At 38.7% G+C, this 27,803-nt stretch overlaps 1 protein-coding gene across 11 annotated transcripts in view; it reads left to right on the top strand.

Annotated features, from left to right (window-relative positions):
- Vps13 (vacuolar protein sorting 13C) overlaps positions 1-27,803 on the top strand; it is a 1,483,510-nt gene that overhangs the window by 387,923 nt on the left and 1,067,784 nt on the right. For all 11 annotated transcript variants that reach the window (XM_076210284.1, XM_076210280.1, XM_076210283.1 and 8 more), the window contains 2 exons: positions 10,070-10,222; positions 10,417-10,778. In XM_076210284.1, the coding sequence (XP_076066399.1) occupies positions 10,070-10,222; positions 10,417-10,778 (515 nt within the window). The remainder of the gene's footprint in view (positions 1-10,069; positions 10,223-10,416; positions 10,779-27,803) is intronic.

Here is a 27,803-nt window from a genome sequence, read left to right as displayed (position 1 = left end):
TGCGTGAGCGTGACTCATGTGCACGTGTTGCGAGGCTAGTTTGCACATGCGTCGGTGCAGCGCTCGCCACTTTGCGGCAGCGAGTTCCTTGAAGTGCGCTCCTTTGTTTGCTGTCGGTATGTGTTTGTGTGTTGAGAGAGTTGCTAATAGACAGTCGCACACTTAACATCAGGTGTCTTATTACAGTGGTCACTGGGCCTGACGGAGCGGCGGGATTTGTGCGCGCTACCTCTGGCGGCGGCGGGAGTGGCGCGGGAATTTTAAATTTTGTTTTTTCGAATTTTTACATTTTTATACAAAATTTTTATTTCCTCGTGAATAAAATGCTGGTTATAAGAAGGAGCCGGATACGAGAATAACGGATAAAAGAGCTTTTACTGTATCTCTATTTCAAGTTGTATTTCTATACCTGGGTTCTCTATCCATTTCTAATCCTCTATGCATAATATTTCCTTCCCCTTCTAACCCCGAAAAAAACTCAAACCTTTGGTATTCCCTTGGTGTTTGAGAAAGACACGTCTTCTTTTAAATGACACCAAATGGAGTCTCTATTCTGCTTTCTTCTTAGCATCTTTTTGCTGGTTCTTTGTCTCTCGGAGTTTCTTTGCTTCTTTCCATTATTTACCTACAGTAGTTGTATTTTGCAGGAAGGGGAGCTATGCTCGTGGTGTCCTGCCTTTGTATCTCGCAGTGTCTTGTTTCCTTTTAAACTCATGAATGGTGTTTGCACATACTATTTCATTATCCAGTTTGTTCCAAGTGTCCACTACTCTGTGTGGAAAACTGTTTTTTTTTTCAGTTCTCTTCTGTAGCTACGTTTTTTTATTTTCTTTCCATGTCCTCTTGTGTCTCTCTTGTCCCAGTGTAGTAAGTCCTCTCTCTCAAGTATCTCTGTGCCTTTCATGATTCTGTAGATGGTCAGTAGGTCACCTGTCTCTCTTCTTTGCTTCAGCGTCGGTAATTCCAATTTAGCCAATCTCTCCTCATATGATAGGTTTGCAAGTGCAGGTGCCATTTTTGTTGCTGCTCTCTGGATTCCTTCTATTTTCTTTATATTCTTTTTGGTACTGGGTTACCACAATGTCGCCGCATACTCTAATCTAGGCCTTATCAATGTAACCAATATTCTTTTTATCATATCTTCGTCCAAGTATGCAAATGCCACTTTTATTGATCTTAGCAAGTTGTAAGCCTCCCCGACAATTTTGTTAATCTGTTTATCATAGGACAAGTCGTTTGTGATAATTACCCCCAAATCTTTTTCGGATCCTGCCTTCTTTACCTCCTTGGTTCCAATTGTATATTTTCCTGATATTCTGTTTTTGCTTTTTCCAAACTCCATTATGCTACACTTGTTAATATTAAAGTCCACTTCCCATTTCTGACTCCAGTTCCATACCTTATTCAGGTCTTCCTGCAGTGCTTCACAGTCCTTATCAGTTTCTACTTTCCTTAACAGTTTGATGTCGTCTGCAAAGAAGTTCATGTAACATTTCACATCCTCGTCCATATCATTCACATAAAAAGCAAACATTATTGGTGCCAATACAGATCCTTGCGGTACTCCACTGATCGCCTCTTTCCAATCTGAATATTTTTCTCTGAGCACTACTCTCATCTTTCTACCAGTCAGGAAGTCCTCCATCCATTTTAGTAGGTTCCCTTGTATTCCTCCTATGTGTTCCAGTTTTTTTTTTTAGTAATTTTCTGTGTGGTACTTTGTCAAAAGCTTTTTGTAAGTCTAGGAAGGCACAATCAGCCTATCCATTTCTTGCACTATGTCTATTAGTCTTGAGTAGAAGCATATTAAGTTTGTGGTGCATGAACTTCCTTGTCTGAATCCAAATTGTCTTGGGTTCATATGTTGTTGTCTTCCAGATGTTTTACCCATCTATTCTTGATGGTTTTCTCACAAATTTTGGCTATAGTGCTTGTTAGTGATACTGGCCTATAGTTGGTGGGTTCTTCCTTGTTTCCTCCTTTATATATTGGTACAATGTTAGCATTTTCCAGTCTTTAGGTATCTTTCCTTCTTTGAGTGAGCTATTTATTATGTTTTGTATTTTGTCCATTAGTTCTTTGCATTCCTTTAGAATCCAATTTGTAATTCCATCCAGGCCATGTGATTTTCTGACATCAAGGTTTGATAGGTGTTCTGATATTTCTTTTTGTGATGTAAACTCACTCATGGAGGGAGATTGGTTATTATTATCTTCGTCCCAATTTTGTATTTTCTCACTGGTGTAGTTCTTCTGTGTATTCTATATTTCCTTGGCATAGTTTCACCATTTCCTGTTTGTTTTTAAGTTTACCATTCACATATCGATAGAATAGTTTGGGTTGATCTTTGCATTTATCTACAATATCCTTTTTATGGTTCCTTTTCTCCTCTCTTCTCACATTAACATACTCATTTCTATAGTTTATATGAATTTGCCATTTACTAGGTTTTTTGTCTTTTCTCCACCTTTTCCAAGCTTTGTCCCTTCTGTCTTTTGCCTCACTGCATCTTTTGTTGAACCAACATTTGATGTACTCTCTCACTTTTGTCTTGGTACATGCCTGTTTTCCCCTTCATTGTAATTTTCCATCAAGATATTCCATTTCTCATCCACTTTGGTCTCTTCCATATAGAATTTTTCCCAGTTTGCATTCCGGAAGAATATCTTTAGTTTTGCAAAGTCTGTTTTGTTGTACATCAGTCTTCCTTTCCTATGCTTTTCATTTCTCTCCATATCTATTTCTTCCTTTAGTACAGTTTCGATGAGTATATGGTCACTCCAATTGGTGTCTTGTAATGGATTTTGCCCACAATTTCAGGTTCTGATGTAAATATTAAATCTAGATTTGATGGCTCTTCATTGCTTCTGTATCTGGTGTTTTCACTGACCCATTGGGTCATTGTGTATTCCGTGGTCATGTCCAGCAATACATTACCCCACAAGTCTCCTCGCACTGTCATGTTATCCCAACAAATTTCTTTGCAGTTGAAGTCCCCCATAATTACCAAATTACCCCTACCCATTAGTATCTCATTTAGTGATTTCCTTGTATCTTCTAGCATTTTTGTATGTTCTCTTTCCAAACGTTCATTTTTGGGGGCACATAAGTCACCACAAACTTTCTACTTTTCATATTCTTGCCTTCGACTTTTATCATGATCAGTTCAACATTACCTTTGCCCTCCGCAATTATTGTCACCTTTAAGTCTTTCTTGGCCAAGAACATGATTCCTCCTTCCTGTTTCTTGTCCCTGTTTTTTATCCAGTAATTATATAGTCCTTGTCCAATATCGATGATGTGTTTCTATTCAAGACTAATAGATGTATAGTATCTCCCCACTATTTGCGGGGTTACATTCCTTCCCCTCTCGCGAATCCCGAAAATCCATGAACTATTGATGCAGTTTTAAAATGCCTATGTATGATATGTACGCTAAAATATGCTTCCCAAACACATTCTAAAGACAGTCTTACTCATTAATATAGTAATAATGTAGTAATATGTAGTAATGATAAATTAAAAACAGTAATAATGTAGTATAATATGTATATAGTAATGATAAAAATATATATATAATATACATATATATATTGTACTCACCAATAATGAATGATGATAAATTTGCTGTACCATACAGTGAGGTGATTATGGTGACACTGATGTATGGCACAGCTTAACTGCTGCTTTACAGCAGTTCAGGCAATTCCTCCTCTTCAGGCACTTCAGGAAGAGGTGTCATTTCTTCAGGAGAATCAGGAGATGGTGTAGTATTTTCTTCAGGTGTGGCTTGGTTACTTTTCTTGACTTTCGTTAGGAACATGGTTATTGGCAGCTGGCTTCATTGTTTTTTCATAATGGTGAAAAGGGTTTTGTATGTTGACATGGATGAGTCAATTGCATTTGAGAACTGTAGTGAACGAACCATGGAAGGATCCCATGATTTAGCTTTCTCTTGCAGTTCCTTTGCTGTTCGCATGAGTTCAGCTAACCGTTCTAGAGTCAGACCCTCGTCCTCTTCCTCTTGTGATGGGTCTTCCTGGTTCTCTGTTTCTTCTTCTTCTGCAGACTTCGTCAGCTCTGCCAAATCTTCATCCGTCAGAGGCTGAGAGTGGGTATCAATGAGTTCATTGAAGTCGTGAGTTACATCATCAAAGCCATCACCCTCAATTAACTGTGCCAGTTTCACTGACTTGTTGACAGCATCATGATGAATTTCATTGGGTGAGAAGCCTTTGTATGTAACGTTCTGGCCACAGTTTTTTCCAACATGCATTTAGAGTTTCTTTTTTCATGTCTTGAAGTGCCTTGTGTATGACTGTCAGGCATGATGCAGTTGTGAAATTGCACCAGTACACTTAACTGGAAGTCCTCTTCCTCATCTATGGCCTCAACTAATTGCTGAAGACTTTTCCCAGTGTAAAGTGCTTTAAATGCACGAATCACCCCTTGATCCATAGGCTGGAGGAGTGCTGTAGTGTTGGGAGGGAGAAACTCAATCTTGGCTCCATCATGATACAAATCCACGGTGACCACCAGCATTATCCATGAGCAGCAACACATGAAATTCCATTATTTTTTACGGAGGTATTCTTCCACTTGAGGGATGAAGCACTGATGAAACCAGTTGGATGTCAGGACCTTCGTAATCCAAGCCTTGGAATTATGCATCCAGAAGACAGGCAAAGTGTTTATAATTTTGTTCTTGAGAGCCCTGGGATTTGCAGATTTATAAATGAGACTTAGTGTCACTCCATCCTTTTGTGTTTTGAATCCTGGGGCTTTCATTGCATCCTTCATGAGAAATGTTCTGGAAGGCATCTTCTTCCAGAACAACCCTGTTTCATCCATATTGAATACCTGCTCTAGCTTGAATCCCTTCTCCTTAATGAGTTGCTTAAAGATCTCGGGATACTTATCTGCAGATGCTGCTTCTCTGTGGGATTTTCCAATTCATAGTTGGTAATGTTTCACAAACCGATCAAACCAACCCTTGCTGGCTTAAAATTATTCTGCATCTGATGCTGATGATGGACCTGGTTGTGGGTCTCCTTCATTGCTTCCGCTGAATTTAGAATATGAATTCAGTGCCTTCTAACAAATTATCTTTTTGTCCAAAGGGATATTTTTCTTCCTTAAGTCTTGTATCCAGAATGCTAAAGCAGATTCCATCCTGATGATTGCCATGTTTCGTACAACATTCACCATCTTAGCACTTCCACAAAAACTTGATGCTACACTAGATCTGATTACCTTCTCATTTTTCTTTATGTAATGTACGGTGCTTTCATTCACTCCATAATGGCGCCCTACCACAGCATAACTTTTCCCTTTCTTTACCATATCAAGCAGTTCTACCTTCTCATGCAGAGTCATAACCTTTTTCTGGCGCGTAGGTTCCTTGCCAGAAGCTGAAGAAGATACAGGTCATTTTGGTGGCATTATGGGGTGTAAATAATACAGGGTACAGTAGTAATTGTATAGCACACACAATTCAAACAATCACTTATAGGGCATAAATAATACAGGGGTACAGTATAATTACATATAACACGCCAAAAACATGAATTCCCAATTCAACAATCACTTATAAGGCATAAATAACACAGGGGTACAGTAATTATGTATATGTAACACACCAAAAACTTGAATTCACAATTCAAAAAATCACTTATAGGGTATAAATAATACAAGGGTACAGTATAATTACATATAACTCACCAAAAACTTGAATTCAAACAATCACTTTGAAAACCCGTGCTCGACTGAGAAAGAGAGCTGTTAAGCCTCTTGCACATGAAGATGCTTGTGACGTTACGTCGTCTGTGGCCAATCAGCAGGAAGGAGAAATGAAAGCTCGTAACTGACATTGTTATTTTAAAATTATTTACCAGTTTACTGTATCATCTCTCTTTTCTAATTTTTTATTCTATATTTACTGACATTGTTATTTTAAAGTTATTTACCAGTTACAGTATAATGTATCATCTCTCTTTTCTAGTTTTTTATTTTATATTTACTGACATTGTTATTTTAAAATTATTTACCAGTTATACTGTATGATCTCTCTTTTCTATATATATTTTTTTTTATATAATAACTGACATTGTTATTTTAAAATTATTTACTAGTTAGGGTGAATGTGAGCATTTTTCTGCTAATAAATGGCCTAAGAAATTCACGAAATTGCCAAAACTATCAAAGAAAAACTTTGAGAGCAAAACCCACGAGTATGCAGAGCCCCGAACGGTGAACTGTGAATGAGTGAGGGTATACTGTAATACAAGAAAGAGATGGATGGGCTGATTGTTCCTTACTAGACCTAAAAAAAGCTTTTGATAAAGTGCCACATAAGAAATTGTTAAAGAAATTAGAAACTGCAGGAGGAATACAGGGCAAATTACTTAAGTGGATGGAAGACTTCTTGCATGAAAGGAAAATGAGAGTGGTGATAAAAGATAAACACTCTAATTGGAATAAGGTGATTAGTGGAGTTCCACAAGAAACAGTACTGGCCCCAATAATGTTTGCTATATATATTAATGATATGGATAAAAGAATTGAAAGTTATATGAGCTTCTTTGCAGACGATGCAATATTGTTTAAAAAAGTGAACACCGAAGATTGTGAATCGCTGCAGAGTGATCTCAGTAAAGTATGAGAATAGAGTAGGAAGTGGGAGATGGAATTTAACATTAAGAAGTTAGTATAATGGAATTTGAAAAAAAAGAAAAGAAAAAAAAAAAAGAATAATGGGATCATATACATTGGGAGAGGAAGAAAATAAAAAAGTTGAAAAAGGACCTGGGAGTCATTATTATGAATAATATGTCCACAGAGAAACATAAACAAAATTTTTGGAGAAACTTATAATTTGACAAGATTAATCAAAGTGGCATTTACATACCTGGATGAAGAAATGGTGAAGAAAATACTAATCACTTTGATAAGACCAAAATTGGAGTATGCAGCAACAACGTGGTCACCAAGTACAAAAAAATGTAAACAAAACTTGAAAGAATGCAAAGAGCAATTACAAAATTGGTACCAACACTCTCAGAACTATCATATGAGGAGAGGCTGCCAAAACTTGAGCTACAGACATTGGAGCAAAGAAGAGAGAGAGGAGACTTGATAACTATTTGTAGAATCATGTAATGCATGGAAATTATTGATAGAGAGGATCTAATAAAATGGGATAGTAGAGATACAAGAGGACATGGAAAGAAAATCAAGAAAGACAATTATAGAAGAGACCTGAAAAAGAACAGCTTTCCCCACAGGATAATAGACGTTTGGAATAGGTTAGATGAGAATGTGGTGTGTGCAAAAATGATACAAGAATTTAAAAACAGTCTAGATAAAATGAGATATGGAGATGGGACACCACGAACATAGCTCCTCTTCCTGTAAAATACAACTAGGTAAATACAAATGCTATTTCCAAATTAACATATGAACAAAGATTATCCAAATTGGAATTACCAACATTGGAGCAGAGAAAAGAAAGAGGAGATCTATTTAGTATCTATAGAATCATGAAAGGAATGGAAATCCTTGTTTGGAATGATTTACTATAATGGGAAAAAGGAAAAACAGGACACAAAAAAAAAAAATTCAAAGGCTAACTATCGAAGAGATCTGGAAAAAAAAAAAAAAAGATAGCTTCACACACAGAGTACTGCATGCCTGGAATGATTTAGATAAAGAAACAGTGTGTGCAAACACTTTCAAGATTTTAAGAAAAAACTTGATGCTGAAAGATACAAAGACAGGTTACCACGAACATAGCTCCCTTCCCATAAAATACAACTAGGTAAATACACATGTCATGATCAGACATTTCAGGTCAATTTTTACAATTGAGAGCTCACAATTTTGGGAAGATAGAAAACAAGAAAGATCACCCAAAATGAAAGAAATAAAGGTAACACAAAAAGAAATAAGAGATCAAATAAAAAACCTAGATGTCAGGAAATTGCATGGACCAGACAGAATTGCAAATTGGATACTGAAAGAGTGTATTGACGAACTGACAGACAAACTGTACAAGATGATAGACTCCTCAAAGAAGGAAAGGTACCACAAGATTGAAAGATGCATAGTACCAGTATATAAAGGAGGAAATAGGGAAGATCCTACAAATTTCAGACCATTATCCCTTACAAGCATAATAGCAAAAATATGTGAAAAAGTCATCAGAAATAAATGGACCAAACACTTGGAAGAAAATGAAATAATAAACCCTAAACAATTTGGCTTTAGAAGTGGAAGATTGTGTACCACAAGCCTAATTTGCTTTTACTCGAGATTAATTGAGGTAATACAAGAAAGAGATGGCTGGGTAGATTGCGCCTTCTTGGATTTGCAGAAGGCGTTCAATAAGGTACCATATAAAAAATTAATAAGAAATTGAAATAATAGGAGGAATACAGGGTAAGCTGCTAGAATGGATGAAGGACTTCTTAATTGGAAGAAAAATGAGTGGTACTTAGAAACAAAAATTCGAACTGGGAAGATGTGAAAAGTGGCATCCCACAAGGCTCTGTATCGGCTCCTTTAATGTTTGCCATATATATAAATGATATGGATGAGGGAGTAAATTGTTACATGAACTTCTTTGCTGATGATGCCAAATTACTCGAGAGTAAAACTGGAAGAAGATTGTAGATTGCTAAAGAAGACCTAGACAAAATATGGGAATGGAGTCAGAAATGTGAGATGAGCTTCAGCATCAAGAAATGTAGTTTAATAGAATTTGGAAAAAGCAAAAATAGAGTATCGGGTCAATACAAAATTGGAAACAAAGAAGTCAAAAAAGTCAATTCAGAAAGGGACCTAGAAATAATCATCTCAAGCGACTTGACACCTCACAAACACGTCAACAAATTATTTGGAGAGACTTTTAACTTACTAAGATCAATTAAAATGGCCTTTGACTACATAGATGAGGAGATGGTTAAAAAATAGTGGTCACACTGATAAGACCTAAACCAGAATATGATACAACATTGTGGGCACTCATCCCAAAGAACAACACAAGAAAATTAGAAAGAATCCAAAGAGCAGTGACAAAAATGGCACCTACAGTAGCCGCGAAAAGTTTGGGCGCAAAATTATAGGCGCCCCAACTACGGTTATTAGGAGGCAGTTAGAACCGTAGAAGTACGATTTGATATCTTCCTTGGCCGACCAGAGCGATGCTTTGGAGTGCGAATGATGTCACCTCCTTCGTCTCGAAATTTCTTGGTCCACTTTTGCACTTGACGCACTCCAATTCCCACACGAGTAGCAATATCTTTACACTTATAACCCTCCTTATAGAGGGTTATGATTGTAACAACTGTGTCTCTTTCCAGCTCTTTACCACTTCCCATTATGGAGATATCAAGGCACAAAAACAGAGAGCACCGCAAAAAAAAGACTACTCTCCGTGAGAGATGTTTAGAAAGTGACTCCATGTGACATCAAGTGTGCCTAAACAGAGTTGCCAAATAGTGTGTATTGTCTCGGCTAAATACGGGTACAAACGCTAGCATTGAAAAATAGTGAAAAGTTTGGGTGGAAAGTTGTATTTTTCGCATGTTTTGAGTTTAGGGGAAAGTTAGGGCGCCTATAATTTTGCACCCAAACTTTTCGCGGCCACTGTACACTGGCAAATTTGACATATGAACAAAGATTGGAGAAACTACATTTTTCAACACTGGAAAGAGAAGAGAAAGAGGTGATTTACTGACCATTTACAGAATTATGAAAGGGATGGAAATCCTCGATAGAGATGACTTATTAAAGTGGGACAGAAGAGAAACAAGAGAACATGAAAAGAAACTAAAGAAGGACACTTATAGAAGAGACCTGAAAAAGAATAGCTTCCCACATAGAGTGATTGATGTCTGGAACAAATTGAACGGAGAAACATTGAATGCCAAAACCATACACGATTTTAAGATTAACCTGGGTGCAGAAAGATACGAAAATAGGTCACAACAAGCATAGCTCTCATCCTGTAAAATACAACTAGGTAAATACACATATACTGTATTTATGATATTCTTTGTTATCCATGTAGGTTGCAGTCAGCTGCCTTAAACCAGTTAGAAGTGATGAAGGAGCGCAGTGTTACTGGATTGCAGAGTGTTATTGAGAACCATAGTGTTCTTGACTTACAGATATCTCTTGAAGCTTCACATGTTATTGTGCCTGAAAAGGGAATCTACACTGGGTAAGTAGGTGTGCCTGGGATAGTAGATATTAATATTAAGTGATGACTTTATTTATGATTTTTATTTATACATCTATTTCGTCCAGGGGCTGAAGAAGTTCCCATGTATCTGGGTAACAGAGATATCCCTAGTTACAAATGTAAGAGTTATGAAAAAGAAAAATATAAAATAATTTTTCATTCATATACTGCAGGTCATCATCAGTGATTGTTCTCAACCTGGGTAGTCTACGGGTGGCCAGCATTCCTCGACAGGACTCCACAAATTTGGCTAATCTACTTTCTCAAGGCAAATCCCAGGAAGAGGTAATGGAAGAGATGCGATCCACATCCTATGACCATTTCAATATTAAACTGACAGACGCTCAAGCCGTCATTGCCTTCCGGGCTGAAGACTGGAGATCCAGTATTGCTTCAATTTCAACCACACCCCTGCACTTCCTGAAACCCACAGCCCTTGAAGTGAACATCTACAAGTGCCTTATAACCAATGACCCAGCTCTACCCAAGATAAAGATTGCTGCCACACTGCCAAGTCTTGCAATATCTGTTATTGGTGAGTTCTAGTGTGATATATGTATATTCAGCACCACCAGCACCATTTTTATTCAAGGTAATAGAACATCATTTCATTCAGTATAGGGAGGTAGCTCCAGTGTGGTTAGGATCTGGATTAATTGAACTTCCATCCAAATGAAATTGTATGGCATCATCAAAAAAATTTTTTTGGAGATGTTAAGGGATATGCATGCACACATACTATATTCTATAAAAGTATGGACTAAGGGACTCAGGGAAGAACAAACTTATCTCTAAAAAAGAATGATGTTGGCGGGGTATTTGAATTTTGTCATAAGTTTTGGTGGGCCACTTGGTGTCTTGGCATCTCTTTAATTGGTTTGAAGTACTTAGCACTCTTGAGAACCCTGAAGAGCTTAACACTTTCAAATATGAAACTCTGAAAGCTCTCCCAAGGAGTGCATTGGAGAGTGTCCAAGATTAAGGGGTGGTGTTGCATCACATTATGCACTGGAGAGTATAGACTTAAGCCTTGCTACTAGAATGGCTGAGGACCTGGACCAATACAGGACTCAGAAACAATGGATTAGAACTCTAATGATGATGATTAAAGAGAGGTACATCAGGGAAATTACTGATGATATTGAGGGCCATTTTAATGCAGATGCACTCTTCTCCAAATCTTTGATCCAAAGAAGCATAGTCAGAGCAGCTGATGGGCAGCTTGTGTCAGGTGGAGGGGTGTTGTCCCTTTGCTGAGTACTTTGAGCAGTTGCACATGGATGACCCTCCAAGTGGCCAACTCCTCATTGCTGGTGTTTGGTCGATGTTTGTAGATCTGCTGATTGGTGAAACTCCCATCTTTGATTGAGGTCAGAGAGGTTGCAAGTTGAAAATTGGTAAGGCAGCTAGTATCTGCAATATCAGTATGGAGTTGCTGAAACCCAGAGGTAAGGCTATGATCCATGGGTTGCATGCGGCAGTGCCTGCTGTTGTGGGTTTGTATCCTGCACTTCTCACCAATTCTCAGAAGTGACTGTTACCTGTCTCAATAGTCCAAGCGCACTAAATTCACCATACATTGAGATGAATCTGCTTGGTCTCCAGGTCTCATGGACCAAGACCAAGGTCCAGGCATTTGGGAGCTTACTGGATAACACAGTTCAGTCTATCAATGCATGTTAGGAAGTCATTCTAAGGATTGGCATTACCCATGGTGTTATGGACTCACTCAACAAAAGTATATGGTATTGTCAAATCACTTGTGCTCCCTGTTTTGCTGTTGAGAGGGCATTAATGCACCATGCAGTGGTATCCAGAAAGGAGGATTGGTAGAGTTCTGGATGTAAATGTATTCAGGGGGGGGAGAGCAGGGGATTGTCACATCATTATTTAGTAGAAGGGAAATTGAGAATTGGGGTAAAGTGGAGAGGGAGGGAAAAGAAGGAGGCAGAGTAGAGCTAAAGGTGAGAAAATTAAATTAAAAAGAAAAAGAGAAAGAATATTAGGTGAAGCTGAGAGAAGAATGGAAGTGGTGAAGGATAAAAGAAAAACAGTAGAAGAATGCATATATTTCAAAGAGGAAATGTTAAGTGAGCAAAAACAGTGTGTAGGATGAAGAGGAAGGGAAGGAACAGAAGGAGAGATAGTAAATGCTGGAATGAAGAGGTTAACCCCTTCCATACGGTGCCGCGCACGTAGGCGTCATGGGGAGCGAGTGTATTCGCGAGGCTGCCATATCGGCGTCTTGATTATATTTATTGTAGTCGCCCCTCCATAATGACACTCTTTCTAATTCTTTTGTAATCGCATTTTCTATGGTTATCAAAATTCACGGGTGAAGAGAGAACAATCGATATAAGCGGTGACTATATTTTATGATGCGAGTATTATTACGACACGTCGTACGGCTGGCATTGGCTGCTGCCACCGAGATCTAAGTCCATGACGCCTACGTGTGCGGCACCGTATGGAAGGGGTTAAGAGGGTGATGGAAGAGCAGTGAAAATAGGAAGATTGGATGCAAAGTAGAACTATGGAAGCCTGTAAGGGGCACAGAAGAGAATAGAAGAAAACATGGTGAGGAACACAAAAAAGAAAAGAATTAAGTGTTTGAAGGAAATTTTTGAGAAATGAAAGATGTTTAGGAAGGAAGTAGAAAAAGAGTGAAGGGGAGGGTTGGGTAGAAAAGAAAAGGTGCTGATGACATAGTAATGAAACTGAAGATGGTAAAAGAAACAGAGGAAGATTTGTAAAGGAGGACAGGGAGGGTTTGATTCTGACAGTAGGAGATGCCAGGAAAATGACTGTGAATGATTGAGCTATAAGAGAAGATGAAATAGAAAAAGCATCAAAAGCTAGATGGGTGTCACCTGGAGTGTCTTGATGAAGGGAGGTGCAAATACATTGGCTAGTGAGATGGTTTGATGTGTGCTTAAAGGTCAACTGAGAAGGCTTTCAAAGAGGTGGTGAATATTTGCTAGATTGGCTTAGTCACTTTTTGATGAAATAATGCAAGAATAAACCCTCGGTATTAAGCACTGTGATAAAAAGGTGTATCAAAATATTGGTAGCAGACAAACTTTTCCTTTGTCAATCTTTGACTGTTCTCATAAGGATGTATCGACAGTGATGTCACTTGGGCTGTTTACATTCTGATGCAAGTCACTATACCAGTGGTTCCCAAACTTTTTTTTTCTGTAATTTCCCTCTGCAACCAGTTTAACCATCCAGATTTCCCTATTTATGGCAAGACACACTTTGACTATTTACTCATTTATTATAAAAATGTACAAATAAACTGATAAACATAATTACATAATAAACTACACCTCCAATCTACAACAGGCATACTCTCTCTTAGGAATGAGAAAATCCATCTGATATATTTTTTATTGCTAGTAGGTAGTGCAATTATTTCCCCCCTGGTAACTTCACATTTCCCGCAGTTTGGGAAATGCTGCACTATACAAAGTAAAACTTGACAAAATTAAAAAGGAAAAAGACATGAAAAAGCTATGGAAACACATACTTAAGGTCATATGGCACATACAAAACCATAAGTGACAGAGTAGTATATAATGAAAACAAAACTAATATAAACAAGAACTGAGAGAAAAAAATAAAACTTTCCAGAAAGGCATGCCAATGACATGGAAACCTCATTGAAGATGCCTGGAACCAAGAAGTTGAATCCATACATCATACATACATATACCAAAAGGCTTTTACCCCCTTACACAGGGGGTAGCCAAAAAGAAATAGAAATCACTCCCACCCATTTCATTTCCCATATATTCCACTCCCCTCCACCCTCCTCTCTCCCTCCTATCTTGGCACCTCCTGGATGATGGGTCATCCCTGCATCCTGTCCACTGCCCTGGGTCAGAAGCAGTGTCGCAAGACACAGCACATCCACAGCAAGGCTGCTTCATAAATTCAGCGACCCCCCCCCCCTCTCCGTCCCCTCATGCAGGAAAGGAGAAGATGGGGAGAAATCCCTTCAGGCTGCGTCAAATTTTTTCTCATACAGGTACTCCTCGTTTAACGACCTACTCGGTTAGTGACGACGAGGAGTTACGACGTTTCGTTTAACGTAAATCTCCCGAAGTTACGACGTCGTGTACAATAATTAAGTTGGCTGAGGCAAATTTGTATGATGTTATAATTGAACTTGTACGGTGGATATTAGCTGTGAGGTAAAGTGTTCTGAAGCTTAGGTCTACATTACTATCCTGCAAGCTGCAAAAACTACCTGGGGTACAGTATATACCGGTAGTGGTAAATTTTTAGTTTCAACCATGGGCGCAATATAGCAATAGAAAATTATTAATTTTGTAAATTATAATGTATCAAAGTAATATGCAATTTTGTGAGCGGAAAAAAAAAAAAAAAGGTGCTAAAACAAACTTCGTAAGTAACGAAGTCATGTCGGACGAATGGTACACCATGTTTGTTATGATAGATGCCGATGTCGAAGAAATAAAAGGATGATGAATTCGTCTAACCTAAACTAAACTAACCTGACCTGTGTTTGATAAATCATTACCTGCAAATTAGATGTCATCCAGCTCGTCCTCGTTGTCGTCGTCGTGAGAGACGTTGGCATACGACAAGATGGCGTCCCGAGCCTATGCTACCGACTTCGTTCATTAGCATATTTTCTTGTAGCATGGTATTTTTTACTTTCATTTCCGCCTGCAAAATTGCATATTACGTTGATACATTTTAATTTACAAAATAATTAATTTTCTATTGCTATATTGCACCCATGGTCGAAACTAAAAAAATACCCCGGTATTCAATATGGAATGTCAGCATACGCGGATTTGGTCATATACGGTAATTTCAGGAACCTAACCACGGTAAATAAACAGTAAATAAAGCTTTAATGTACTGTATAAAAGAGGGAAAATACACGAAAATAAAGATACATGTATTGCTGGACATTGTACATACAGTACATGTACGTATATGTATACACTTTCGCTTAACGACCAATTCGGTTAACGACTGCGCGCTGGTCCCAATTGTCGTCGTTAAACGAGGAGTGGTTGTATTGTAAGGTAACACCCAGGCTCAAGTGAGCTTGGACACTTGACCGATAATGACCTGGATTTGTATGTTGAGCATCAACAAATCATTCAAGAATAACATGCATGAAGAATGGTCTAAATGGATGGCAGAAAGAAGACATGAAATGACACCGTGTGGAAGAATGAAATGCCCATCAATAGCTCAAGTGTGTGAATGGGTGTTGAAATCTTGGAATGCTATAAATACTGAAGTTGTTGTAAAGTCTTTCAAAAAGTGTGGTATAAGTAATGCCATGGATGGTAGTGAAGATCATTTATTGTACATGACTGACAGTAGTGATAACTCTGCAGAAGAGAGTTCAGAACTTTTACATGAATCCAGTGCTGACGAGTTCTCGGGATTCGAGGATGAATAAATTTCTTTCAAGTTTTATATTTCTACATGCATTTTTTTTTTTTTTTTTTTTTTTTTTTTTTTTTATATGAAAATAAAACCACCCTTGGACAATGAAAAATGTATAGTATATTTACTAATCACTAACTAGTATCATCGCCTTACAAACAAAATCGGACAAGTGATTGCGTAATGCAAACGACACCTCTAATACGTGTTGTCGCCCGCCCAGCAAATTTGTAATGAGTGCTGAGACAATAGTGTCTTGTAGACTCCTTGCTTCTTATGTTTTTGTGTTCAGTGGTCAGGTATATGGTGAATGTGTTCTTGTATGAGAATGACTTTTTTTTTTCTTAGAAATTTCCTTCAAATATTAGGGTATGTCTTCCAAGATGTGGCGTCTTGTAAGCCATAAAATACGGTAGTCTATCAAATGTAGTTGAAAAGGCAAATGGGAGGGTGTTAACTGAAATGAATAGGAGGGGAACAGAGTAATTGGGGATAAGCTGTTTGGGCTTAGTAGTGGAAAAAGTTGTATGGGTTATATTTTTGAGTGAGGCAAATATGCAATTTTTTGACAAAGAAAGATGTCTCGTATTTTTATCATCAACAATTGGAGGCATACACCAAGGTGCGCATTACTTCACTCACCCTTCTCTGTTCACTGTCGGAGTGAATGGAAGGCAAGTGAATGAGCTCCAAGGCAGCAATTTTTTGCTCGAAATAAGGAAACACCTATGTTTATATTTACGGTGAAAAAGTTATAGCTTTTGAGTGACCGCTATGGTGATAAAGTATCCAGGTTGATAAAGTGTATTAAGGGGGTACACGACACCTGGGGGGGTGAATTTGGTCAAGATATGGCATTTTTCAAAACTGTGTTCAAAATGTTCGTATACCACTTAGAAATAAATCCCGACAAATAATTTTCCAGCCGCGCGCAATTTAAAGGTCCTAGGTGAGGTTTAAAGGGACAGATTTAAAGGCGCAACCCACACTAGAGGGAGGCGTGCCACTTAGGACCTTCAGGCACAGCGAATAATGTTGAAATTTGATTGAATTTACACTCGCCCAATGTATCAACGGCCAATACAATTTAATATTTCGCCAACTTTGTGCGAAACTAAGCGTTAGTTCCCGGCTAGCTCTGAAAAGGGAAGTACGCATGTCTCATGAGCTCTCATTGCAATCTATTACTTTAGCTAGTACATATTACTCTTTAGTACAGTCATCATGGGTAGCAAAAAGAACAAAAGAACATCACAATGACAAAAAACAGCAGTTAAAGATGGCAAGCAGTCAAAGACGACTAAAGATCTCACCACCTCTCACTCCACCACCGCCCTCACCTGCACCTCTGTGACGGTGACAGAGTTAAAGGACAACATTAGACTAAACAATTCAAAGAGGAAGATTAAATCCAAAGAAGAAAGCAAGAGGAAAAAGATCAAGGCTATACAGGAAGAAGAAAGAAAAAGGGACATCATATGATGCTGGAGGGGGTGCCCTACCAACATAGATTGGCGAGGGGAATCTGATGAGGAAAGAGAAGGCGCCCACTACTGGAAAATAAACCTCTTTCCAATGATTTAGATACCCTGAAGACCCCCAGCAGAGAGGTTTCATATGAAGAAACCGCCAAAGGTGCAAAAAAGCAAATTATATGATGTTGTCGTCTGTGCGTCGTCACTACTGTGACATACTTATACTTTAGTTTTTCAGTATTTAAAGTACTTATAATTAAAATATGTTGATATTTTTTACTGTACTTATTATATAATAAGAATGAAGCCATGAAAAAATCAGTCAAATTGGTGAAACTATAAGCAAGTTACAGATATATTCATATTTCAAGTTGCCATATCTCCGTTCAATATTTTTCTACTTTTTTTTTAATCATAAAAAATCTAATATACATCAGATTTAGATGAAACTTACAGGGAATATTACTTTTAGTTACTGCTAGGGCCGATCGTTCGAATATTTTGAATAGGATGAAAGAATTCGGAGTAATAATGGAAACGAGCAAAAAAATTTGTATTTTTCACGATTTTTGCCAGACATTAAAATTGAAATGCCTGTATGCAAAAGTATAAAGGAAATTGTTCAATTACTCAATGACCGGCCCTAGGTGTGCCTACTGACTAATCATAGCCAAAATATAAAACAAATTGGTCCACGTATTATGGTGCTGTGCACTTTTAAATGTCGCTACTGGTATACGTACATGTGTACATGTGTACATACATCATTCTGCTTCACCTAAAATGTAGGCAATATGGATACCTATTTACCTGAGAAGTTTCAGCTCTTTACTCTAAATATTTTAGAAAATGACCTCCAGGTGTCGCGTACCCCCTTAACATATAGAATGAAGGAAGGAAAAGGAGAAAGAGTAATGAACCAACAAAAGAGTTGTTGTCGTTCCCTAGACTGTCTGTCCGAGCAGTCCCGTCTCCCCAAGGAAGGCCACAGCCGAAACTGAGTTTTCCCACAAATCCTTTATAGAGTGTATGTTGTGTTGTTTGCGTTCATGATTGTGTATAATGCAGTCTTCCATTATGTGTTGTATGGTATGGGGTGAAGTGTTACATCCTGGGCAGCTGTTCACAACACGGTCGTCCAGCCTCTTCTGGTAGCTTAGAAGTGCTGGGTGGTGACCGCATCGCAGTCTGGCCAAGTGGACTCTGTCCTTTCGTGGGAGAGAGGATTCAGAAGGGTGGATATCAGGGGGTCTGGCATACAGCAGTGTGTTGTCTTTCAGTGTGTTAATGGAGCAGTGAGTGATATGATTATGAATATGTTTCCGGAGGCTGGTATTTGGTGGTTGTGGAGGAAGAGAAGAGAGTATCTGTGCGTAATAAAGGTCTTTGGGTGTAGTTTTAATGTTTCTTGGTGTGTGTGGGTATTCTGCTATGTAGTGTAGCGGGTGTGATGTGTTTGTGGTGGCTGCAGCAAGTGTTTGTGTGCCTCTCATGTCGAGGTGGTCCTTGACTTTGAGGACTTTTGTTTCATGGTGTAAATGGTCTGTAGGTGTTGTATTTGTGCAGCCTGTAATTGTTTTTAGGGCTTTGTTTTGTATGATTTGAAGGGTGTTGTGGTGTGTCTCACTGAGATTAGGAGCCCATGCAGGACTCGCATAATTCATCACTGAGCGTATGCATTGTTTGTATATTGTTATATTAGTTTCTTTGTTTTGTCCAAATGTTGTTCCAGTGATTAACTTAAGTGCGTTAAGTCTAGGTGTGCATTTGTTTTTTATGTTTGTGAGGTGTTGTTTGAAAGACATGGATGTATCGTATGTTACACCAAGAATTTTCAGTGTGTTTGTGTGTGGTATTAGAGTGTTGTTGATGTAGAGATGAGGTATGTATTTGTGTTCTTTTGTCCAGTTGGTGAGAAGTGTTGCTGTAGATTTGGTTGGAGCTATTTTGAGTCTGTTTGTAATGAACCATGTGTTGAGTGTGCCAAGGTAAGGCTGGATTATTTCTGCAGCTTTGTCTGTGTTACGATGTGTGCATGTGATTGTTATGTCATCTGCGTAGGAAGAGATTTGTATTTCTGAGGTGTCTGGTGTGGGTAAGTCATGCATGTATAGATTAAATAATGTGGGGGATAGAACTGAGCCCTGTGGTACTCCGTTCTTAATGTTTCTGATGTGCGATGATTGGCCATTATATGACACATGAGCATTCTTGCCTGCCAGATAATTGGCCAGCCATCTTTTGGTGTTATTGTGCATGTCTGTGTTATATATTTTATTTGTTAGGTTGTGGTGGGGGATAGCATCAAAAGCTTTACTAATGTCCAATGTTATAAGAAGTGTTCTGTGGTGGGGCCTATCTGAATTGATGCCATCTAAAATTCTTTGTGTGAGGTTTGTCAGAAGAGTGTTTGTGGAGTGTAGTGGCCTAAAACCGTGTTGTGAGTCAGCAAGGGGAATATATGGTGTGACAAGTTTAAGTATTAGGCGTTCAATGACTTTAGAGGGGGTGCAGAGAAGTGTGATTGGGCGGTGCGATGTTGGGATTGTTGGGTCTTTGTTCGGTTTTGGAATGGTGATTATTTTACCATGCTTCCAGATGTTGGGTATAGTGTTGTGTGAATAGCTGTAGTTTGCAATGTTTGTGAGTGCGTGTATACCTTGTGGTCCAATGTGTTTTAGGTGGATGTTGCTTATGTTATCAGGGCCACAGGCAGATGAGTGCTTGAGACTATGCATTATGAGTTTTGTCTGACTGTCTATGAAGGGTGTATAGTCTGAGTCTGTGGGGAAGTCTTTCTTACGTCGAATGGTGCGTCGGTCGTCAGGGTGAGAAGCAAGATGGCTCGTCTGTGCAAAATGACGTACGAGTGTGTTTGCTTGTTGTCTGTTTGAGGGTAGATTATCTGTTGTTGTGATTATTGCTGCGTGAGAGTGTGTAGTGTTAGTGTTGGATAGTGTGATGCTGTTGAGTGTTTTGTACAATTTGCTGGTGTTTGTTTTGTGATCAAGTGTATTGATAAAGAGTACTAGACATGGGTAGAGTAGAATCACCACTTGGAGTGATACCAAATAGGACTTGTTTAAACAACACACCAAAATCAACTCAAAGGTGGGAAAATAATGTTTTTTTCTGATTTCTAGAGAGACAGGACAATATTAGGTAAAGGTTTAGATGCATAGAGGGAATCTACTGTAGATACAGCAATATACTAAGAAGTTGAGACATTAATGTCATAATGAAGGAATTAATAGATTTAAGAATAGATTATACAGCAATGCACAGAGAAATGACTAATCTATGAAAAGCTTATGAAGAAATGAACAGAGAGCTTAATGAACTAAAAAGTGAACTAAGCATGATCAGAAGTGATAACAAAAGAAAGAAAAATGAAGACAAACAAAAATGAGGAACTAAGAAAAAAAATAGGTCAAAGAACAATTATAAACGGCGACTGGAAAAGTGCGAGAAACAATTAAGGAGGCAGATCTAGAAATAAAAATCACTGGAAACAAGAACAACAAAATCAGAAAATAACATTTAAAGAAATAGTACAACAGCAGATAAAGGAAAATGCTAAAGAAATGGTAATTAAAAAAATTAAAGAAAAAGAAAATTGGGTAAGAGACACATTAGATAAAAAAGGGCATTGTAGTTTATGGTATTAAAGAAAACATGTATACAAATATTAAAGAGAAAAAGAAGAATAAGAAATTGCAAAGGAAATTCTAAAAGTGGTTTAGGAAGGTCAAGAGTTCGACAAAGACATCGACGAGGTGCATAGGATGGGGCAATACTCTAGAGGAAAATACTATAGGCCACTGAAAATCAAACTAAGGACTCAAATGATAGCTGAAGAAAAAAGCGGGGAGACTGAAAAGATTTTTTTTTTTTTTTTTTTTTTTTTTTTTTTTTTTTTTTTTTTTTTGTAGGGTACTGCACCTGAGGCTGAGAAAATGGTACATCAAAAGAAAGAAAGAAAGAAAAAAAAAAAAAAAAAAGAGGAAACAAACCAAAAAAGAGAAACAAAGAAACTAAAAATAACATACACATAGAATAATTTTTGGACTAAAATTAAATGACTGGGGAGTGTTGCATCACTTTATAGAGTAGGTAATTTTTTTTTTTTTTTTTTTTTTCAAATATGTGTTTAATGAATATAGGTATAAATAACCCTTACATTAGTGTGCAATTCCTCAGGGTATTGTGTTCCTCCCATGTATACATAAGGCATAATGGATATTTAATGAAGATTTAGTGAGCCCTAGTGAAGCTCTAATTACTTAATGGAAAATCCTTCCACATCATTCAGCTAGGCATGAAAGGAAAGCTTAGAATCTGGGGAACAAATCTTATTAAATACAGTTTTTCAAAATAATACATCTGATTTTTTATTAATTTGTTTCTCTGAATGTTCAAGAGGTGAAAGTGGCAGCAGACTGGAAGTGAGCATTAAGGGAGAGCGACTGGAGGAAGTGGATAGTTTTAGATAATTAGGTGCAAATGTGGCAGGAAAAGGCAGAGTGGAGTTGGAAGTAGAATGTAGATTGAGAGAAGCGAGTAAATGCCTTGGTAGATTAAAAAGTGTAATGAGAAATAGACATTTGGGAATGAATGCTAAGAGGAGACTGTATGAAGGAGTGATTGTGCCAACAGCACTGTATGGGGCAGAAACATGGAACATAAGAGAGGAAGAGAGGAGTTTGAGATGAGGTGTCTGAGAAGTATGATGGGGGTTACTGGGCTAGATAGAGTGAGAAATGAGGAGGTGAGGAGGAGAACAGGGGTGGAAAGGGAGTTGGGAGATAGGGTTGATGAAAGAATATTAGAATGGTTTGGACACACGGAAAGAATGAGTGAAGAAAGACTGGTAAAAGAGGTATGGAAGGTAGATGTGGAGGGAGTGAACATGAGGGGACGTCCTAGGATGAGGTGGATGGATGGGGTGAAGGGGGCTTTGGGGAAGAGGGGAATGTCTGTTGAGGAAGGACGGGAGAGGACAGAAGACGGGTGAATGGAGAATGGTTGTATATGGATGATGTTGTGATGCATGAGGTGGAATGGGCAGGTGATGGGGGGTGAGGTAGTATGTGTGAGCAAAATTTGATGTAGCCCGAAGGGATTTGAGCCCCATCTCCTTTTATGCATGGGGGGACGGAGAAGGGGGGGGGGGTTGGCGATTTAATGAAGCGTCCTTGCTGTGGATGTGCTGTGTCTTGTGACACTGCTTCTTACCCAGGGCAATGGACAAGGTGCAGGGATGATCCGTCATCCGGGAGGTGCTAAGATGAGAGAGAGGGTGGAGGGTGTAACCTCCTTTGCTTGGGGGTTACATAGGCAGGACTTAGTGCGGCCAAGATAAACTCTCAACGACTCCTTTTCTTCTTATTTTATTATAATTAGAGTTTATCATGATTTCATCGTATACACTATAGTCACTATTTACAACACATCACTGGCACACGTTTTTCTTGGTTATACACTTTTGTCTCTAGACCACCTTACACAATGTTCTTTTGAGTTAATCTCTGGAGCACCTCACACCGAACCTCTCTCTCGAGACATGCACGGCCTTTTTGTTGACCGGAAATGTCTAGTGAGCAAAATAGGGAGGTGCTGTCAGTCACTTTAGTAAGACTTTTAATAGAAATCTTTGGTCCTTCACAAATAAACTTTCATGTTCCCAATCACTACCTATATCCCTTTTTATTGTGTATATTATATCCAGGGGGCAAGGGTTGATTACTACTGTGTTATCGTGTGTTATTCTGAGTTGTGATTAACTGCATCTATGTGTGTGTTCGTGCGTCCGTGCTCGATTACTGTTAGGTCAGCTTTCCTGCGATAAGTGCTAAGGTCAGCTTGTTAGGGCGGACGTGTCTGGCGACAGGATGTCTGGGTGATGATTGTGACACCGCTCACATGATTTGTGGAAATGGTGATGTGGTTATAGTGATGTATACAAGGGGTGTGGAGTGTATTCAGGGATGGAATGGGTGGGAATGATTTTATGCCTTTTCCTTTTTGGCTACCTCCTTTGTAAGAGGGAAAAAGCCTTGGTATGTATGTATGTTTCTCTGAATAATTAAAGTGCTGCAAAATTCAGGTTTCATAAATTAAAAAAAATCAAATTTCTTTTATTTTCTTTACTGTAGAAAATAAGGAGCATGATGTTTTCTTTCAAATGAAACAAAAATGACAAAAGTTCATAAAGAATAACCGAAGATATTACAGTGAGACCTCTCATTAACGGACATTAATTAGCTGTGTTTGCAGTGTTTTCACTGTGTTTTCGGTGTTTTTGGTGCTGTTGTTTAGTGCGTGCAATCACTATGCCACCCAAAAACCACTCCAAAACACCGAAAACACAGCGGAAACACCACAAACACAGCTAATTAACGTCCGTTAATGAGAGGTCTCACTGTACAACAGAAAGAACAAAAGCATAAACTTTACAGGACGGGGGATTTAAATTTTCGCGACCATTTTTCACGACCATTTGTTTGATGGTTGTGATGTATAGCAAATCTCCAATTTCCTCTTCTTTGCTGATGAGGTGTGAGATGAGGGTGAGTGGTGTGGTGTGGGTGGAGGAGGTGTAAGGTGGGTGTGGCTAGTAAATGCTTGCGGAGTGCTGGGTGCAGCTATGATGCTTTTCTTCTCTTTTTCCCCTCTTGTTTCTATTTCAGGCACTCACAGGCCCTCTATATATTCTGCTGCTTCACGCTCTTGTTTCTTGTTAATTTTTCCATGATCACAGCAACAATATAGGGCGAGGAATCAAAATTTTTGTGTGTAGTGAGAGCGCCAGGAGTGATGTCACCTTACTTTGACCTCTTCAAGAGTACTGGTGCCCTGTCCACTGTCTTTGTCGGGTATGCTGGTGGGAGGAGTTGCCAAATATCTCCATAAACACAATTCTGTAGCAAAAAACGAAATAGTTGAAAACGGAAATATGAAAAGTAGAAATTTTATAGTAGTATAGGTGCCCCCACAAACACAGGCTTGGACTGATAGTGGTCATTCCAATGGACGAAAACAGGGTGGACGAATTATGCTTTTGACTAAAAAAAAGTTTGAATGTGACAAAGATAACAGAAGGAAAACATGATGTAGAATTAATTATGATTAAAGTTCAAAATGGAAATATGAAAAGAAAAAAATTGATAGTTGTATAGGTGCCCCCAAAGATACAGGCTTGGACTGATAGTGGTCATTCCAAACTACTGGAAGACACAACGAATACATTAATTGAATTAATGAAAGAAGGAAGAAATGTAATAATTATGGGTGACTTAACTCAAAGGAAATATGTTGGGAAGAAATGACAGTAAAAGATGGAGAGGAACTTTGGGGAAACCTTCTAATGGATATGACCATTGAATACACATTGACTCAGTGGGAGAAAGAAAACAACATATATAGAAACAGTGAAGAACTGTCAAGGCTGGACTTGATATTCACATCTGAGCCTGAAATAGTGGACAAAATGGAATACAAGACACCAGTTGGGAGGAATGACCACATACTGAGTTTGAACTAAAAGAACAAAATGATGTGAGAAAAGATGAGAAACATAGAAAAGGAAGAGTAATATATAACAAAATGTACTTCAACAAAATTAGTTGTTTTTTTCCTCCAAAATGCAAACAGCGAAAATTGCTTAAATGAAGAAACAAAGATGGAAGAGAAGTGGAACATATTAAAAGAAAAATACAAGGAGGGAAGAGATAGATATGTATGAAAGAAGAAAGAAAAAAGGGCATATATAAAGTGTTGGTGTAACAAAAAGTGTAGTGAAGCTAAAGATAGAAGAGTCAAAGCCTGGAAAAGATGGAAAAAAAAATGGCAATCATACAAACTAAGAAATGATTAAGTAAGAATATGCAGGGAAGAAAAAAGAAACTATGAAAAAGACATAATAGAAAGATGCAAGGAACAACCTAAATTATCCTACAGATATAAAACATACATATACCAGAAGACAAAGGCCCCCCCGAGGCCCAGTACTTTGATGTAGTGGGGGGGCTTCCGTGTAGCAAGGACGGGCTGAGCTGTGCCAGTCAGGTGCAACCATACTGGTGAGGTCAGCCCTAAGCTACCAGACTAAAACTGAGGCAATTTTTTTTCATGGTAGTGAATAGGTAGGGGGTCCCTCACCCTTTTCCTTTGTGAATTCCCCTATCTCTACCCTTCATATTTGCTACCCTACTCTCCTTTTTCACCATCTTAATCTAAATACTTGTTAAGGTTCTGGTATCTTGGTGCCTCCCAAGCTACATGTCTGAACCCAGTCAAGTGGGGATGTATACCGCGAGGTCACTACTCCCTGCGAGGGCTGAAAGCCCACTGACTGGGGAATGCATGTTTGTGAGGTAGGTACTAGGCTGCCGACTTCCTTTCTCCCTATCCAGTACACATGCAGAGTGACTACGCCGGACCCATCCTAAATGGGACAAAACAAAAGAGGACAAACCCCGGGTTGACAAAGTCTCTAACTCACCTCCGAGGCCCTGCATGTGTAAATAGTCGTTTCTGGAACTTCCCAACTCTGCAGAGACTTTTCTTTTATTGCTTGCGGCATCAGGCAACTGCAGTATCTTCTATGCATTTATCTTTCTTTCCTAATATATGGTGTGGCCTCATCAATATACACGATCATGGCGGCTGTCCAAACTGAATATCTCTAAACCTCCACCACTACCTGATCCTCCTCCTAAACCCCCCCCCCATCCCTCTCCTAATATTGCCAATCCTAATGTTGATGCTATTGACTCAGCAAAAGTAAAACCCCCAGTTGATGACTCTGGCTTGAAAAAGGACTTCGGTAAAAATACTAAGACTTCATTGACAGATAATTCTGTAGCCCAGGAACTTACAATTAGAATGGATTCTGAAGTGATGAAAACATCTTTAGATACTCAGAAACCAATAATTAGCTCAAATACTGCCCCTAATAGTCATAGAATCTTACATCTAAAATATGTCTCTCTTGATAAGAGTTATACAGACTTGTATGAAAAGTTTCGTAAATTTGGACAAATGAAAGAGATCAGGGTTAAACTAACTGACAACTTTAAAGCTTGGCTAGTCTGGATCTCATTTCTTTCTAATCATGATGCAGCTTCTGCCTGCTTGGATTATAATAACTGCAATGAAAATGAATCTTTGGCCTAACTTGTTGCTAGAGTGCCACCAAACCTGGATATCTTTTATCCAGAAAACCTGGTAGAGGAAAGGAAGGAAAGTGTGCAGAGGCCTCCCAATCCAGCTAAGTGACTTATTATCCCACTTGCAAAGGAACGTGCTAACTTGTTCGAGTTTAGAAGATTCTTGAAGAGTCACCTTGGCTCTGGTAATTTGATTAACTCGCAGGTATCACGATTTGGAAGAAATTCCTTCTTAATTCATGTAAAATCTTATGAACAAGCTACCATGGTGCTTAACTTGAAACTGAAATCGGACATTAAGGAAGTTAAACCCCACAATACCTTTAGTTATGCCAAAGGGGGTAATTTTTAAGAGAGATCTTTATGACTTTGAGGAAGAAGAAATTTTAGAAATGTACCCAACTAATGTTTGGAAGGTTGCTAAAATCCCTCGTTCTTCTATGATTATCCTAAGTTTTTGTGGTGAAGATCTACCTCATTTTGTAGAGATAGAAAAAGAGATAGTTTATGTGAAGCAGTTTAAGCCCCGTCCCCTTCAGTGCTTTAACTGCTATGGTTTTGGCCATCCTTACCACAGATGTGCAAGGGAAAAACTGTGTTTGATATGTGCTCAGCCTGAACATGGGGATTGTTTCCGCTGAACAATTTGTATAAATTGTAAAGAAGAGCATGATGCCAGAGATAAGAACTGTGTAATTTATAAGAAGGAACAGGAAATACTACTAAAAGCTCATGCAGAACATATAAGTGTAGGACATGCTAAAAGACTATTAAGTAATTCCAAAAGATACAGTGATGTTGTTAAAACAAATAGTAAAGTGGATCAGCCAACTGTAGAACCCAATAGAAATAAAAATGCCAATATGAATTCTTCTGTTAACACTGAACCCAAACCTCAGTGTAAAAGTGTCACTATGAAATCTAACCGTCTTTCTTCTCAACTAGGAATTTGTAATACTTCTGAACCCTCCTCTGTGGAGGTTTCCTCACCTCTTGTTGAAGGGGTGTCCCCTGCCCCATCTGGAGGAGCACTTAAGGTTTCTATTGTAGAAACCTCACAGGCTTCTTCTAATGAAGCCTCCTCTCAGGCAATCTCTCTTCCAGACCTGGGGGGACTCCCTAGTAGAGGGATTGCTGACTAGTGTGCCTCACTTGGTAGAGGTGCACAGAAGCAATGAGGATCAACCAAATGCTGAACTCAAGCCTCAACATGAAAGAGTCACTACTAGACCTAATTGTTCTGCTCCACAACTTGGAAATTGTAGTACTCCTGAACCCTCCTCTGCAGAGGTTCTCCCATCCCCAGTTGAGGGAATGTCTCCTGCCCCATTTAGAGGGGTACCTAAAGTTCCCATTGCTGAAATCCCACAGGGTTCCTTTAATAAAGCCTCCTCTCAATCAGTCAACCTTCCAAACTTGGGGGGGCTCCCCAATAAAGGGATCACGGACTGTTGTGCCTCACTCAGTTGATGCGCACAG

The sequence above is a fragment of the Oratosquilla oratoria genome, chromosome 27, assembly GCF_046742065.1.
Source record: "Oratosquilla oratoria isolate Oo_2021 chromosome 27, ASM4674206v1, whole genome shotgun sequence".
NCBI lineage: Eukaryota > Metazoa > Arthropoda > Malacostraca > Stomatopoda > Squillidae > Oratosquilla > Oratosquilla oratoria.
Note: the sequence above shows the minus strand (reverse complement) of the source record. Positions and strands in the feature narration are given on the sequence as shown.